The 17,746-nt window shown below is 43.2% G+C and overlaps 1 protein-coding gene across 3 annotated transcripts in view; it reads right to left on the reverse strand.

Moving 5' to 3' along the window:
* Nucleotides 1-2,793: 2,793 nt before the first annotated feature.
* The window catches only part of HPCAL1 (hippocalcin like 1), a 121,166-nt gene continuing 106,213 nt past the window's right edge, over nt 2,794-17,746 (reverse strand). For all 3 annotated transcript variants that reach the window (XM_077310608.1, XM_077310619.1, XM_077310628.1), the window contains exons 2-4: nt 11,795-12,196; nt 9,121-9,226; nt 2,794-3,926 (exon numbers count right to left, since the gene is read on the reverse strand). In XM_077310608.1, the coding sequence (XP_077166723.1) occupies nt 3,829-3,926; nt 9,121-9,226; nt 11,795-12,172 (582 nt within the window). In that variant the 5' untranslated portion in view covers nt 12,173-12,196 and the 3' untranslated portion in view covers nt 2,794-3,828. The remainder of the gene's footprint in view (nt 3,927-9,120; nt 9,227-11,794; nt 12,197-17,746) is intronic.

The following is a 17,746-nucleotide window of genomic DNA, read 5'->3' on the forward strand; positions in this document are numbered from 1 at the left end:
GAGGAGCTGCAGGCCCTGTGGGAGCTTCCGGCGTTCTGCAGGGCTTGCATAACGGAGCTCTTCCACCAGGTCTATGGTTGACGCTGGCGCAGCAAGGAAGATCTGTATGGTCCACCTTTCCAGGATAGAGCAATGTGTATGGTGGCTACAGGTTCCATCTGCCCCCTCTTCCCTCCTCCCTCTATGAGATTGCTGGTGGGGGGAATGGATTGATTGTTTGAATTGTTTTTTTCTGCTGTATCTTTCCTCGATCTGTGATTATGGATCTGTGTTTTATGTCTGGGGTTTTAAGGGGAATTTTATTGGGGATTTTATTTAGACTATTGTAAGCCGCCACAAGCCAATTGGGAGTGGCAGATAATAAATTGAAATAATAACAAAACAAAACAGAAATAAGAATAAGAATATGATCTGCAGGGAAACCCAAGACTTACAGACATCACGAAGACCTGAGCAAAGTTGTTAATGATAGGACATGTTGAAGATCATGAATTCATATAGTCTATATCGGTCAGAAACAACTTGACAGAAAACACATACAGAGATATGTGGATGACACATGAAATCCCAGTATGAGGACAGTGGAGCGACAGTCAGAATTGTGTTTATTCCAATAACAGGGATGATTCTAAGTGCAAGAAAAGTAGCTGTACATCCCTTTAGCATTACCCACCGGCCTGAAAATATTTATTTGATTAAGTGTAGAACATGTGTGCAGTATAGCCAGGTTCTAGGATTGTCTGGCAGCCAGGCAAGAGATGCCACTGGGTTTTCCATATCAATGCACTGTAACTGCCTATATTAGACTCACAAAATCCTATTAACATTGTTTTTTTTACAAACATCCAGTACACAGAATTTTTAATGCCATGAAGGGACAGGCTGAAAAGAGCCACTTAGATGCCTTCCTTCTCAGCTGGCTGCATCAAATACACCTTCTGTTCTTGAGTCAAGGATACTTGAATCCCTGTGTGTATATATTTTGTGTGATTAAAACCGTGGGGGGAGACCTTGTGGTGTTCTCTTCCTACGACAAAAAATGCTTCACATCCAGGAGTTCAAGCAGAACGAAACACACACTTATATTTGAAACCCAAGATTAAACAATTTCAAATCACTTATCACAGGATTTTTTCCATCCTTTTGACTGTGGAGGAGCCCCAGAAATATTTTCCAGGCTTCGAGGGGCCCCAGAACAAGGCTAGAAGTGTGGCTGAGTTCATTAAGGCAGGATTTAGGGAGAAAGACCAGGGAGCCCCAGGGAATCCCTGACTTACCAGGATCTGAACCACCATTGCTCCATGGTACATTAATGATTAACACAATTTAGCTTGAATCCCACTGAAAATCTCTACTGACCAGAAGGAATCACAACAGCAGGAATTTACTTCCTTGCCTCCTCCTTCCACCGCAACCCCAAACACCCACAATGCTGCTACTGGGATGGGGGAACTCCAGGAACATCAGAGGTGGCTTCAGAAGTCTATATGGGTGGAAGATAGCAAAAATTTTCCCTTTCCATCAGCAGACATCCTGTGTCATCAAAACTGCTGAGTGGAAACAAAGAGCCAATATCACTAAAAAACCCTGAAGAATTATGTTCTGACACCTTTTTCCAAAATAATTATGCTTGGGATTGCAACCTTGGAATGCATCTGTAGGTGGCAGATTTTTAGAAATTTAATGCAGACCATCAGATCAAGGATAGATGCTATGCAACAATTTGCGATGGTTCACCCATGCTGCAGAAATCATGTGACAAGCATAGGCTGTGTCGTTCGTCTTTCCCATGGGAAAAACAGTGGGACATATTGTTCTGCTTCAAAGGTGTCTGGACATTTACAGAAATCCTTAATCAGGCAAAAAAAAACAACAACCCAACCTGAATGAAAAGCATAGTAAGTTTCAGGCAGATGTTCCTTTAATTGTCTTTTATTCATATGACTAAGGTAGGCATGTGAGAAGCCAACCAGGAAGTCTGAAAGACTAAAAATAATCTAAAGGTGGACCCCACCATAATCTTCTATGCTAATTCAGATTTCACTGGGGGCAGCTTAACATAATGGATAACTGCCCTATTTGTTGTAGGATGCCACGACAAACAGGGCAGAATCATACAGAGCCCGTCACACACCCAGGCAAGCTGCCAGAACATTTCCCAAGGCTGACAGCATCTACTAACGGTACTGCACACGATGAGACTTGCCTATGCAATGAGTGACTTTCAAATGTTAAATTCTCAGACAATGGTGGCTGAAAGTAAGGAAATGAACTCCTCCTTTGGGACTCCAAGTGGGTAGTAGCTACCGGTCATGATGGCCAGCCCCGCCTCTGCAGCTGATGTTTTGTCAATTTGCACAGCTGCTTTAAACGACATTCCTAAAAAACGATTGTTCTTTAGAGGCAATACTTTGTTATGTTTTGTGTATTTGCCTCCTAAAACAGTATTTGCCTCTTAAAGAGAAAGGGGCAAGTGATGGTCATACAAGCTTGCAAGTGATGGGGGCAAGTGATGGTCATACAAGCTTGTAAGTGATGGGGGGCAAGTGATGGTCATACAAGCTTGCAAGTGATGGGGGGCAAGTGATGGTCATACAAGCTTGCAAGTGATGGGGGGCAAGTGATGGTCATACAAGCTTGCAAGTGATGGGGGGCAAGTGATGGTCATACAAGCTTGTAAGTGATGGGGGCAAGTGATGGGGTCAAGTGATGGTCATACAAGCTTGTAAGTGATGGGGGCTAGTGATGGTCATATGGAGAGTGATCATGCAAACATAAAGATTTAGGCAATGATGACAGACAAGAAAATTAGTCTTTATTTCAATTAACATTTCTTGGCATTAGGCAGATATTAAATAACACTGGAATGCACAAGACTATTAACAGATTGACAGCAAAAAGGTAGAAGGACCCTAGCGCATGTATACGCACGTGTGTATAGAATCACTCCATCTCACTCCCCCCCAAAAGCCACTTTAATGCTGCAGCCACTGCAAGTGGCACCTGCAAGGAGACACACAGAAGCAGAACTAGTCCTTGTTAAATTTCATTAATATTGTAAATGCTCAATCAACGATAAAAATGAACCAAGTGTTGCAATCAGTAATTATACAGCGTTCTATCCACAAACAACTAATCATGCAATGCCTTAACAGCAGCTCTGCTATTGCATAAATACCACCATTAAAAAAAAAGGTTTGAATAAACACAGACAAACTAGATGAAGCATGGATTCTACTTGATATATTAAATATGACCTAAATATTAAAATTTTACTTCACCATATATATATAGTTTATATATATACATATATACTTAAAAAGAATGTAAAGACCATTATGTAAGTGCAAGCAATATTCCAGAAAGGAAATTGGTATCATGCTTAAAAAAAAAAAAAAATCTACGCAATTTATTCCACATTTCATAGCCATTTTCTGGGAAGCAAATTAATTGCCTGCCATTTGCTGTGTTGGACAAAAGAAATATAGAGCATCTGTTCTTGAGAGCTATGATAAAGTGACCCATTCATATTAGCCAAGTGATGTGCAATCCCCCCTCCTTTAACCTGTATGTAAACATACCCTTATGTTACATGTGGAGAGTGAATCATAACGTTATATGGGATACGAAAAATAAACCTGAAACTGTAGAAGCAGGAGTTGCATCAAAGTTGCTGAGAGGTTCTCTTTCACTTGGATACACAGACAATCTGGCCGTGGCATCTCAATCCACGAGCCACCGAAGAATGGTTGAGAAGGCCTCCATTTCACGAGCGAAGCTTGAACAACAAGCCAGTAATTTTCTTTGCAAACTGTCCAGGAGTTTAAATTAGAACTGACTTGCACTGCTTGGATCACACTGTAACAACCGTACAATCGAGGGATCGCTTTTGGCACCTTTAATAAACTCTTCAAGTGATAGTTTACCTTGGAAGAAGAAGAAGAAGAAGAGAAAAGCAATGAAACGAGTCTTGTGTCCCAAAAAGGCAGGCAAATGTTACGTATAAGTAACAAACTTGGTGACTGAAGGATTAAAAATCAGAGTTGTACTTACCTGTAGCTGTGGTTCGTCAATGTCTTTTGTTCAGATACACATTGACACTGTGCATGCGCAAGCTAGCCACATTTTCTTTCTAGATCCAAAGCCCCACCCCTTTCAGAGCCTTCACAGGTGCAGAATACCCACCCAGGGTGCCACGTGCTCTGAAGGAGGGCACCCCTTTCCCTCAGTTCTGCTAAGTCGATGTGAACCCCTATAATGGCACAGCAGGCCCTTGCGAGAACTCGCGGCAGGGCAAGGGGAAGAGGCTGTGTGTCTGCACCGAAGACGTTGAAGAACAACAGTTACAGGTAAGTGCAACTCTTCTCATCTCCCATCTGGAGAGCCAGTTTGGTGTAGTGGTTAGGAGTGCGGACTTCTAATCTGGCATGCCGGGTTCGATCCTGCACTCCCCCACATGCAACCAGCTGGGTGGCCTTGGGCTCGCCACGGCACTGATAAAACTGTTCTGACCGGGCAGTAATATCAGGGCTCTCTCAGCCTCACCCACCCCACAGGGTGTCTGTTGTGGGGAGAGGAATGGGAAGGCGACTGTAAGCCACTCTCAGCCTCCTTCGGGTAGGGAAAAGCGGCATATAAGAACCAACTCTTCTTCTTCTTCATCTTAATGTGCAGCCTCACATTAGTGAGCTACTCACAAGAGGAGGTGGGGTGAGTCTCTCATGGAACCTGCAGAATAGTCTTGCCTGCATTCACTTCTTTTCTGGCCTGCAATGTGCCCCTCTGTCTACCAGGTCACTGCCTTGCAGTGGTCCAGAAGGGGAACCTGTCGATGAAAGGTGGCCAATGACCCTTGTGTGCAGGTAGAATGTGCTTTAACATTGCGGGGACATGGTTCTCCAGATGCCCTGTAGAAGGAATGGGTGGCAGACACAATAATAACTGCCAAGTGGGACTTCACTGAAGACACAGCTAGATCAGCTGCTAGAAAGCTTCCTATCCTTGCAGGAGTGAAAAGGGAAATGAGGGAAGGGCGTGCTCACCTTCAGAGCATGTGACACGTTGGGCAGGACCCTGCCCCCCCCCCCAGTGCACCAGCTGTGAAAAGTCTGGGGTGGCCCCACTTTGGAGCTAGGAATAAAGTGGCTGTAGCCAGCCTGTACAAGTGCAGTCCCAATGTGAGTCTGTAGGTAAGTCAAAAGATGAAATATATCTTCAGCTGCTAAATATTTTAAGGTAGAATACACACACTCCTGAATTAATAAGCCAGGAAGTTACCACAATAAACCCTCTAGCCAAGGTTGCATTTAGATGAGATTTGGCAAACTTAGGTAGTGCTACCAGTTCTAACACACACCAGTTTCAGATAATGGTCTCTGGACCATCCCTATCACAAGATCCTTATTCAGGAAAATCTAGCAGACCAAGGAAATGTTGATACAATCTAGGACACATAATCACAATAAAGAGAATAAGGACCAAATAAGATTGATCACATCCTGTTACAAATCCAAACCAATCAAAGCAAATGCAACAATATGGGCCAATTTGGAAATCATGTAGGGATCCATTATTTCCTTGAATAGACCACTTGCAGAGATGAAAACTGGAATAAATTCGGAGGGATTAATGTCACACAGAGATTTTCTTGAAGCCAATACTACTTTTATCCACTCTGGCAACGACATAGGAACAGCCGAAATATTTGCAATTAAGTCATCGTTAAATAATTCTTAATTCAGCTATCTGAATCATGCTTTCAAATCACGGCAGAAGTAAAACAATGGATTTCCCCACGCAAATGGTATGCCCTTATATTACCTCTCAGTAATATCAAGTAAACAGCATGCTTTGGCATTATGGAGGGAGTTCCCCCGCTATTACTGGCAGTAGCTAATAATTGGTGCCGGCAAACTCACAGCATGGTGATAAAGGGAAAAGATCAATGTTCCCTACAATATGAAGCGCCACCCATCAAGCACTATCATCATATCAGCCTATTTAATATTGGATAGGCGAGGTCAAGGATCTCTCCTACACCTCTTTTAAAAATAAGAAGACTGCTGCTTTCTTTTTCACATACCTCATACACTGGTCTTGAATGATAGACTAGACTCTTCGAGTTGCAGATATGGGATCCTATTTTTAAAGGTTCCCCAAAAGTAACAAGTTTCCAGCAAGTATGTTTTTGGTTAAGAAGAGAGCTCATGCCCCTTTCCCTGATGTGCTAATTTTTCTCCTTGTGGGGAACTGTCAGTGCTTCCACCACTGCAGTCTCTCACCACTGCTGCATATATAGAGGCCCGTGGAAGTCTGCAAAAGAAGTTTTGTCCAAGCTGGGGAGGAAGTCAGAGAACACCTTTAGAGCTGATGGCTGTGCTGATCTTGGCCCATTCTGCACACACTAGATATTGTATTTTCAATGCACTTTAGGAGTAGATTTTCCTGTTCTGCACAGGAAAATCCAGCCGCAAAAGCACACTCAAAGTGCATTATCCAATGTGTACATATTGGGCCCTTCTGCTCTTTTCGGTTTGCAAATCTCTAGCACAGGTGTGGCCAGAGGCGTGTGCTAAAGGGTTCGTGGCCATTAGCTCTTCACCCGACACCTTAAATGGGTCACTACAGTGGATTCAGGGCTAACCTAATAAGTAGTGCACTGTATTTTTAGATGTCGTTTCCTGTCTGTTTATTTAAATGGTATATTAGTAAATTGAATTCAGTAAGTTGCTCTGGATCCTCTTGGAGAGAAAAGAGGGATTAAAATACTGAGAGAAGCAAACAAAGCACAGATGACCTCTGCAAGGCCTTTATTCATCACTGTGCTTGTTCAAACAATGTGGCAGGGCTGGGAAAAGGACAGCTGGAATATAGGCGGCTGTTCATTCTTCTAACAGCCACACGAAGGTCAATACTAGAAAGCCATGGCTTGTGCAGCAGCCATGATGAAAGCCCTGTGCACAGGCTGCAAATGTTGAGGAGGAACAAACACTCTGGTCCCACATTCTGCATGGAACAGAGTGTCCATGTTCACTCAAAGGAGGCATAGCACCTAAACGCTGAGCATGTGTGGGCTCCATCCCAGTGGTTAGGACTGGGAATTCCCAATAGTTCCCAATCACAGGAAGAGAGAGAGAGTCAACACCACCCACCACCACTTTATTTACAGTCATTTAGACCAGGGCAATAAATTCTAGAATATCAAAATACGAAGTTAAATATTAAATGCATTGAAAACTCAGAATCATAAAACTATAACTCCACAGTAATTTATATGAAATTTGCAAACTTATGATCAATGTAAAAAATGTCCCAAAAATTATTTTCCTGTGAAATTTTTGCGTATCTTAATGGTGTCAGCACATAATTTAGAATTTATAAGTTTCTTTACCTTTCCTTTTGCTGTCAGACCTGAGTGCTCCACTAATATAATTGGTATTGTTTTATCATGCACTCTACAATATACGGGGCAGTGGAGTAAAAAGTTCTCCCTTGTTCCGACCTGAATTCTGGGGCAGGGGCACAGCCTCTGTGGGAGGGGGATTTTAAAAATATTGGCCCTCTAGTACTGCTGTAGGCAAGGCTGAGCATTTGGCAAGAGCGGAAGCTCTTCTTGTTTACGGTTTCCAAGATTTTTTCCGTGCATGCGCATTTGCCCCATGTGCGGCCGCAAAAGCGCGGCAGTTTCGCGCATGTACACATGTGCAGCAGTTTCGTGCATGCACATTTGCAGCCACGCATGGGGCAAACGCACATTCATGGACCTGCCATGCATTTGCGCATTCGCGAAATTACTGCACATGGGCGGACATGCCGCACATGCGCTTTTGCGCACTGGGCTGCCGCCCATGCATGGTTCCCAGATTGCCCTCACCCCCACCGGTCTGCAGGCTGAAAAAGGTTGCGGACCACTGGTTTAGACAACATAAAAATTAGCTAAATGGGCATGGGGATGGTTGGACTCGAATCACGTGGGTGCACAATTTCACTATCTGGAATGATGTTTTCAAGATTATATAGCTAGGTGGCTGGAGCCATTACATCTTGGTTCCTATCTGGTGCTAGAAAACCAGGGGAACTACGTATGACCTCTTGCTGGCCACACACACGCATACACACACACACACACACAGAGACAACATACAGTTAGGCTCTGCAGCCATGTCCCAGTGAAGACAATGTGGGAACCAAGTGCAGCCAGTTAGTGCACTGAACTTATGTGCCAATTTACCATGCAGGGTTACAGTTACCGCCTCTACTTCAGTTCTTTCACAGCTGCTGTGGCAACAGGTACACCGGGCAGCATTCGCCTTCTATTTTGTGGCCGACAATGTGCAATCATGTACATGCTTCAGATTTCAGGAAAACCATTACTAGAGTTTACAGAACATTGCCTTTGTCAAATGTTGTCTCAAAGGCAAATGTGGATCAATGATTCAAGTAGGCAATTAAGTGCAGTGCATTTGGAGGCAATTCTTAACCCACTTCTACTTGTTTCAATTATGAAAAAAAAATTCCACAGCATCCCCCCCCCCTTTTTTTTTTTTGCCAGAGGGAAGGACAACCTTGATACTCTGGCTGCCATTAGCCTCAAATGCAATAAAAATAAGGCATCTTGACAGAAATCATTTGTGGAGATGTTTCCATTAAACCCATTTTATTTCCCATTTATTATGACTGTCACTGACTTTGATTACAATTTGCACATATTTCTTTATCATCGGAGAACCAGTTGGCCTTCCTGCAATTTATACTTATATATAACATTCTATATTGCTTCGCAGAGGGTGTAACACAGGAAACAAAGTGTGAATGGAATATCGTTGGGGGGAGAGATGTACCATGCAAGCGGGAAAGAAATGGAAAAGAAAAAATGTATTTCTCAGTGGCTGTCCTCAGGGGATCGGGTACTTCTGCATCTGTGGACATTAGAATTTTAAGGTTTTTGTTTTAAATATAGTGGGCAAAGTCAGATTTCTCAGGATTCTGTATTTGTCACAGATTGTGGCCATGTGCTTTTTTCTAGATCCTAGATTTAAGGAGCTGTGAAGACTCACACATCAAGAGATGCAGAGAAAAGAGGTCAGAAACATTTGTTATGTCTTGTCCAAGAAATCATACCATCATTGTTTGTGTCCATTTGTCTGAAGATTTTGTCTGTTCGTTTCTCTGGAGTAGATTCATCCTCTGGCATTTTCATTACAGAAGACACCATTTTGTAGATGGCCTGTAGAGAAAGCAGGATAGGACGAAATCTGTTGTACGACATTATGGAAATTATAAATCTAGTGCTAACAAGACTGACATAGTAGATGCTTACAGAACAAGTTATGGAAAGTAAAATATTTGCAAGCTTATCTCGCACTTCTGGGGATTGTTACAAGTTTTAACAAGACAACAAAAACCAAGCCAAGCCTTACAATTTCTATATGTAATTTGCATATCATATGTTCCTAACATACCGCTTGCACTTGTTTGTATTGCTATGCCTAATGGCGTGTGCAATTTCTTGTCAGTATTTTTTGTTTGGGTCTGAAATACTTTAGGAGGATTTCCCGGCCATTTCCGCACGAGGAAAATGTTCCTGGACAGCCTTGGCATGTTGGCAGCATATAGAGCCCCCTCCACATGACCCCACCAACATCTCGAGGCTGTCCAGAAGGTGCGTTGTGATTTGGCCTTTTTTAACTTGTGATTTTGGGAATACAGAAAACTGGATTTACCGCCCTAAATCATGTGTTCCATTGGTGAGCAACCAGTGAGCAACCAAGGGCAAACCTGTATGGTGGAGGAAAGGTGCGATAGTCTCTGCAATGTTCTCCTGCCCGCGCACCTGCTCTCCCCTCTCCATTAGCTGCTTTGAGTAATTTTTTTTTAAAAAGGGCAGTCTGTGTTGCAGTACGACTACAAACCTACACTGGTGTAAAATGTCTTTTTGGACTCCAGTTATCATGTTCAGGGGCTCAGAAATCAAACCAGACAGAAATAAACTACAAAAGAACATGAATTCCAGGAAAGGTGGGGGGAATGCTGTATTGTTCTGGCGTTTCTCCATTGCAATGAGGCAGTGTTGATTTCTATTAAAAATGCATCTGTGTTGTGGCATTACCACATAGCAATGCAGGAGTGCCTTTTAAATTTTGGGCAGGGGCGGAGAGAAAGTTTCAATCCATGAGAGAACTGCTGTGCTATGATTGGTTGCTTGCTGTGATTGACAAGTCAAGGAGCGGAGGGGGAAGTTCATGTTACTTTCCCTTGCAGTCTTGTCAGGAGGCAAAAAGCCATGATGGGACAGAAGGAAAACGCGAGAGGGGTCTCCCCGTGAGTAGGGCTGCAAACAAATCCTTCATTTGTAAGCAGGAAGCCACTCACATTTTACCCCTCCATATGGAAATGGCCCCAAAATTCCCAGCTCTCAATACCAGTACAGTATTTGGATCCAGAATTTTCCAGAAATCCTGATTTCTTCCGGGTCCAATAGACCCAAGAAGAAAAATACTGGTGGAAAAATACTCCTGGCTTGACTTTTGCAGTCTGGTTTAAACTGAGATGCAGGGCAAACCAGCCCCAGGGCCTGTGGTGGTGTGCAGAGCAATCTGCTCTATGCACAGCTGATCTTGGCTGGGATGGATTCTCCTCTAGCCCAGTTTAAACTGGGCTGCAGGAAAAGCCAGCCCCAGAAGCTGCTGTGCTGTGGAGAGATTACTCCCTGAGGCACACAGATAGCTTCTCCAGTAGCAGGCTACACGAGAAGCCAGCGTCAAGCCAAGCCTGGGAAACAGTCTGCTCCCCCCCCCCCCCGGCACAGCGGATCCTCAGGCTATCTGCTGCAGTCCCTTTAAACTTTAAAGACACTGCAGCAGAAGCCCAACAAGAAGTATAAGCCCATGTTTTCAGACAAACCTGGTAATTCCCTAAGATATCAGATTTTCTTGAGATTTCCCCCGGTTTTGCCAAGAAAAAAGCACCGAGGGGTAAAAACTGATACACTTGGGATGCTAAAATACACCCTCAAAATATTGATAAGGTGTTTTTTCAGGTATAGTTTAAACTCACATAGATCCAAACATATACTCCTAATGCTTAATGATACAAACTGCAATAGACCGTGAAGTCTGCTGAAGGGTATGAAGAAAAAGGAGGAGGAGGAGAAGGAGGAAAAGAGTTGGTTCTTATATGCCGCTTTTCTCTACCCAAAGGAGTCTCAAAGTGGCTTACAATCCCCTTCCCTTTCCTCTCCCACAACAGACACCCTGTGAGGTGGGTGAGGCTGAGAGAGCCCTGATATCACTGCTGCTTGGTCAGCACAGCCTTATCAGTGCTGTGGCAAGCCCATGGTCACCCAGCTGGCTGCATGTGGGGGAGTGCAGAATCGAACCTGGCAGGCCAGATTAGAAGTCCGCACTCCTAACCACTACACCAAGCTGGCTCTCTGTTGTATTTCTGTTTGTTTAGTACATATATACATATCCATATATTAGCACACAGAATTGCTTCATACAGAATCATGGCAGCGGCCCATTTACCTCAGCACTGTCTACTATGGGTTGGCAGTGGCAGGCTATTGAGCAAAGAAATGTTTGTGCTTGCTCAAGAAAGTCTTTTCTGCAAACACAAGGTCTTGCTGCCCACCAGCTTCCAAATGTTCAGCCTTCTCCCAAATCAGCCACAGGCAGCTTCACCGAGCCAACAAAAGTGGGAATCTAAACAAGATGACCCTGCCTGATGAAGGAATTAAAAGGAATTGGGCCAGGGTAGAATCATCTTCACACTTCCAGCTGTGCAGTTCACTTACCTGCACTATCTCAAGCATTTCCGCACGACTGATGTAGCCGTTGCCGTCGAGGTCATACATGCTAAAGGCCCATTTCAGCTTCTGTTCGAGCTTTCCCCGTGAAGTGACACTCAGCGCAATGATAAATTCCCGGAAGTCAATCGTCCCGTCTCCATTGGTATCGAAAGTGCGGAACACGTGCTCGGCAAATTTTGAGGCATCGCCATAGGGGAAGAAGTTAGCATATATCTTTTTGAACTCATCAACAGTCAAATGGCCAGTCGGGCAATCTTTTAGGAAGCCTTTGTACCATTCTTGGAGCTCGTGGTCTGTGAATTCGGTATTTTCTCGAAGATCCTGGAGTACTTCAGGCCTCAGCTTACTGTTCTGCTTCCCCATTCTGCTGCTGATTAATGCCTAGGGCTGCAACAAGAGAAGTCATGTCAGTTTTAAATCCAGCCATGTAGAAGGGTTCCTAGAAGTAAGAAAGCCTCTGGACCTTAACCCACTCCCTCTTTCTTTTTGGCTCCAGCTGGCGCAGTTCCACAGCGCCTCCAAGATGGAGCTCTTCCACCAAGCCTTTAGTTGGGGCCAAAGACTCAAGGACTCATTAACATCTGTGGCTCTCCCCCATAAACACCTCTATAGAGAGACACCCGGTTGGGAGATTTACAGGCAGTGAATAATCTATGACTACGACTGAAATGCTGCTGATTACTTATGTTTTTACTATGTTTTAGACTGTGATTGGTTCTATTGGTATTAATTTATTGTTAATTTTAACTCTGTGTAAACTGCCCTGAGCCATATGGGAGAGCGGTATAGAAATTTTATTATTATTGTCGAATATAACAGCAACAACAACAACAACAGTAGTATCAAATATGGGGAGGGTTTTTTAAAGTTAGGTCAGACTGATATGCAAGTAATGCTCCCTTAATTTGTGCACAATTATATAATTCGTAATCCTTTTTTCCTCATTATGTCCTTGGGGTAAAAGGATTCACAATAAGCAGAGCTGCATAGATATTACTAGCATCTAAGGGGTACTTTAAGGCTTACTTTAACTTTCTTCTCATTACCTCAAAATTTATATAATTTTACTGCAAATTAGAAATGAAATATGGTGCTCTCTTCCAACATCATTTTCCTGAGAGCAATTCACTAAAGTTTCCAACCTTTTGTGGAACTCAACCATATATTCTGGCCACCCCCTCTCCTGCACCCCCCCCCACACACATACACATCGATATGGGCAGAAGTTATAGAAGTATTTTGAAAGTAGATCCAAGAATCTCAGACCAGATAAGAATAATGGAAGGCCAGTGGAAAAAAACCAAAGTGAAATCTGGGCCAATAGTCACCCCCACATTTAGAAAAATTACTCTGAGGGCCTTTCACTCCCACTCCATAGCACAGGCTACAGGCATGTTATCTTAGGCAAATACACTTGAGGGAACAGAAGTGATCCAACTAATCTAGTATTCCCTTCAAAACAAAACAAAACAAGCCGCCGCCTGCCGTGACGCAATCAGGAAAGTACAGGGGAAAATAAGCTAAAACATTTTATAAGATTATAATACATTACAGGTAAGTAAGTATCTGTATTCAACGGTGCTGTAGTTCTGGCACAAGCATTTGCCAGGAGAACGGCGCAAGTCTCTGACTGCGTTCCACCACAGGGTGGAACAGAAAGCTTCTTAAAAATAGCCGTTGCAGCCGTGTGAAATTTTCCTTAGAGTTTTTGAGCAATGACGCCTAATCAGGCAAAAGGACTAATGGCAACAGACCAGGAATTTCCCAGCTGTACTTTTTACGGCCAGTTTACACAGGCTCTCCCCAGGCAAGAAGTCTTGTGCACGAAATGGAGAAGTGCAAAGTTCTTGGTGCCGGTTACTTCACAGGGAGTATGATGCTGCCTAAGCCCCAGATTTCTTCTGCTTTAAGTATCACGGAGATTAGGGTTAAATTTTGCGGCAGAGGCTATAAGGTATGCTCAGTTGTCCATCTCACCACTCTGCCCCAAACGGCATGAGCTGGTCAGGTTGAGACCATGTTAGCAGCTTTCAGTGGCCAGTGGTTCTCAACCTTGGGGTCCCGACCCCAATTGGGGTTGCCTGGCCCCTTCCGCGGGGTTGCCAGATTGATGGCCGCTGTGGTGGCAGTGTGGCGGGCGGCAGTAGCAGGCAGCGGCAGAGCCATGGCACTGGCTGCCTCCATGCTGCCTCCAGATTGTTTTGCGCCTGTGCACACTGTTGGGGTCGCGGCGTTACGGTGGTTGAGAACCGTTGCCCTAGACAGACTTTGATAAATACTCTCCATCTCCATATAAAACAGACTGAGCACTACAGTTGCCCACATCATGTCGCTGGGTCAAGTACAAATGTTTAGTACTCCCCCACACCTATCCCATTCCATAAATTCAAGCTTTGAGCCATTAGATTTAATTGTAAAACATCTGAGATGTGCAGGGGGTTAGACTAGATGATCCCAGAGCTCCCTTCCAATTCTATGATTCTGTGAGACTGTATCATGATAACTGGGTTACAGATCCTATACTCAAGCCATGGTGTAAAGATGTAACATTTCTGAAAATTATAAGCATCTCTCATACTCAAAAGACTACAGGTATGAATTACTGCACTCTATGCGTTTGTATCTTAGGATGGTTGAATTAGAACTCAGAATTAGAACTAAAAATGGAATATGAATTTTGTGGTAAACAAAAGAACACGTGTATGAAGTTTTGAATTTCCTGCATTCTGCAGGGGGTTGGACTAGATGACCCTGAAGACCCCTTGCAACTGTATGATTCTTTGACTTGGACAGAAATTGTCCCATACAGCCATAATAGGACTAGCAGTTCTTTGGTACCAGACTAATATTTGTAACATTGTAAGCAATGAATCTTAAGTATAGAAAACATATTAAATGTCTATAGTTATGTACACAAATTACCATTTGAAATGCTATTGGATTGCCTTACCCTCCCCAAAAAAGCAATGAACTCTTAATCATTGAAAATATATTAAAGATGTCTATAGTACGCATAGGAATTATCATCTGGTAATGTTGTTGGATTGCTTTATTCCCCCCTCCCAAAGAACCTTTAGACAGAAAATTCAGAATATCATATCCTTGTTTTACTCCTTCTAAAAGAAAAGGCATCTCATAAGAAGTCCCCCTCCTAGTTCTTCCCAAAGTGTTCAATTTTCCCTATATGAAAGTCTGAAAAATCTTTTCCATTTTTAACATTCCTATTCCCCAACCCCCACATACCTAAATGAGCCCTGCCTGAAAACAAGAATATCAAGTTAGAGGGCAATGTGGGTTCTTAGCTTTCGGTTTGGAAATCCCTAATGATTTTGGGTGTGTAGTATGGAGAAGGTGCAATCTGAGGAGCAGGTGGACCTCAGCAAACACCATAGAGACCAACCCTCAAAGCAGCCAGGTTCTCCAGGGGAACTAATCTCTATGGACCTGAGACAAGTTGTAAGTCTGAAAGATCTCCAGTTACCACCTGGACATCGGCAACCCTAGGGGAATGAGCAAGACTTCTAAAACAGAGATGAAATCAAACATCAAAAGCTGTCCAGGTTGATTCAAAAATCTATATTCCTCCCTTATTCATTTATTTATATTTATTATATGCTGCCCCTCTCCAAATGGCCCCGGGGTGGCTTACATCAGTAGAAAACGTGGCTAAGGCGAGGACTTTGAAATGCAAGGAGCAATAATAGAAATGAGATATTTAATGAAAGATTATGAGGGAACCTATATATTGTTTAGAAAAGCTAGCAGAATAGCCACCTAGGCTAAGTTCTAAGCAGTGTGTTACAAATTATTGGTTATCCTTAGCTTTTAATATGAAACAGTATTCATGAATGAGGAATTTTATTAATATAATAATTTTGTCATACATCAGTTCTACCAGTTGTGGTTTCAACATAAGATTGGCATTACGCCCTCCTGGTTACAAAGATATTTACAAAAATGTGAACTGCATGCTCAAGATGTAGAAAGGAGTATAGAATCCAAGGTGTGGCACTTTGGTTCCTTGTCCATAATTTCTTGTCCCTATATACTACTGGCAAAGAAAAACTCAAAACTTATGTAAAGCTTTATAGACAGGGAAGGTTCACGGTTGAAGCAAATGTGCTATACGACAAAGTCTGCAGATTTTAAATTAATTAATGGAACATGTTGAACCAAATTGATGGACTGCATAATTCTTTAACATAGATAAGTAAACAAAACAAAGTCTGCAGCAGGGCTCTGTCAAGTCTATGCTTCCACAATAACCTCCCCAGCTAAATGCAAAGTTTACCGCAATACCAAGTCTTGAAAGATTTGCAGTCTCTTGTTTGTATACAGTTTGCATATATAAACTGTTTGTACATAGTGAACTCCAGCTGTTTTTAAAAAAAGATAAACAATTATGAAAAAGGCAACAATTCACATGTATTTGTCCTCCTATGAACAATTCTAACATTACGGTTAGCATATGAAAGTCAGGTGGTATGTAAAATTGTCATTCTCTCACCAGCCACGGAAGCTTTGCAGCAGTTAGGAATTTAGCAGCCTAAAAGAGAACCCATCTTGGGATATGTACGCTCACTCATAATAATTGGAATTCTGTAAATCATTTCATACCCTCTCAAGGGTACAGCCAAGTATGATGCACTGCTTTATAATGAAAAATTGGATAGCCATGCTGTCTCAGCTAGGAAGCAAGTGGCAAACCCAGAAGGAAGTCAGGGCACATCCTGTGAGAGGAGGGGGTTAATACTGAGCAGAATTCCTCTACCTGGTGCTTGGGGGTGCCATGGTTCCTGCAGGCATTTCCCCAGGCACCTGCCCTGTGCTTCAGAAGTGGCTACTGTGAAGGCAGATGGGCTTTGTACAAGCAAAAGAGCTTTTCACTTGGATCCTCCCACTCTGACTGGAAAAGGATCCAGGGAACTGTAAGCATGACTTGTGGATCTACTGTGAGACAGTGGGGCCCAGGGAATACCAGAGTGGTGGCAGAACTCCAATGAGCCACCTGAACCCAACTGAAGGAAGAACCTCACAAAGTTGGGGGAGAGAGAATAAAGTCCCCGGTTTCCTGTTGCTCCCAGTAGGAGCTCCATTTGCTTACTTTTACTATTGTTATTATTTATTAGATTTAGAGGCTGCCTTCCTCCAAGGACTCCAGGCAGTTCATGTAAAACAATCCCCATAAGAACCCCAATCCCCTAAAACCAAGTCTTTTGGCAGGCAAACCCCTGAGACACCACCATTCCTTGCTAGCACTCAATGGACCAGCTGAGTAACTGGAAGTGATACCACAATCACATCTTGGACAGGATTTAATTTTATTGCCTAAAGTCCTTGGGCTCTTCTCATTGTGTAGTAATCCATTAGTGGTAGTTATGGGAGGAAGGTGAACTGGGTGAAGTCCTCAGACAACTAAAACCTTGGCTCAAGGCTTTATTATGTTTAGGCTTAGGTTGTTTCCCTCAAAAGTATAGGTTTACCCTTCCACCTTACAGCGTCCAGTTTTCAGAAACTGCAAAGGGAAGTTCAGTGTTTCTGGCTTTTGCCAGGGTGCTTATGATCACCTAAGCAAATTAAACTTTCTCCCTTAAGCTTACCCAATCCTACCTAAAATCCAAATGAATATTCCTGACTAAACTGATACTTTTCTCCAGAGCCACAAATTCCCTGTCTGAGGAGGGAAGCTTTTCCTCCACTTTTAAAAATGGTCAGCTTGTTCCCATCTAGTAATGTTCCATACACTCTGACAGTCACTTGGATTTGTATGTGGCCAAATTAAAAAGGTTTGGTTCAGAGCCCTGGAGGGGAGGTAGACTTTGGGGGCAGTTTGCAAGAAAAGGATGTCACTACAGAAGGTTAGAGCCTCTTGTGGCGCAGAGTGGTAAGCGGTAGAAATGCTGTCTGAAGCTGTCTGTCCATGAGGTTGGGAGTTCG

The sequence above is a fragment of the Paroedura picta genome, chromosome 1, assembly GCF_049243985.1.
Source record: "Paroedura picta isolate Pp20150507F chromosome 1, Ppicta_v3.0, whole genome shotgun sequence".
Taxonomy (NCBI): Eukaryota; Metazoa; Chordata; class Lepidosauria; order Squamata; family Gekkonidae; genus Paroedura; species Paroedura picta.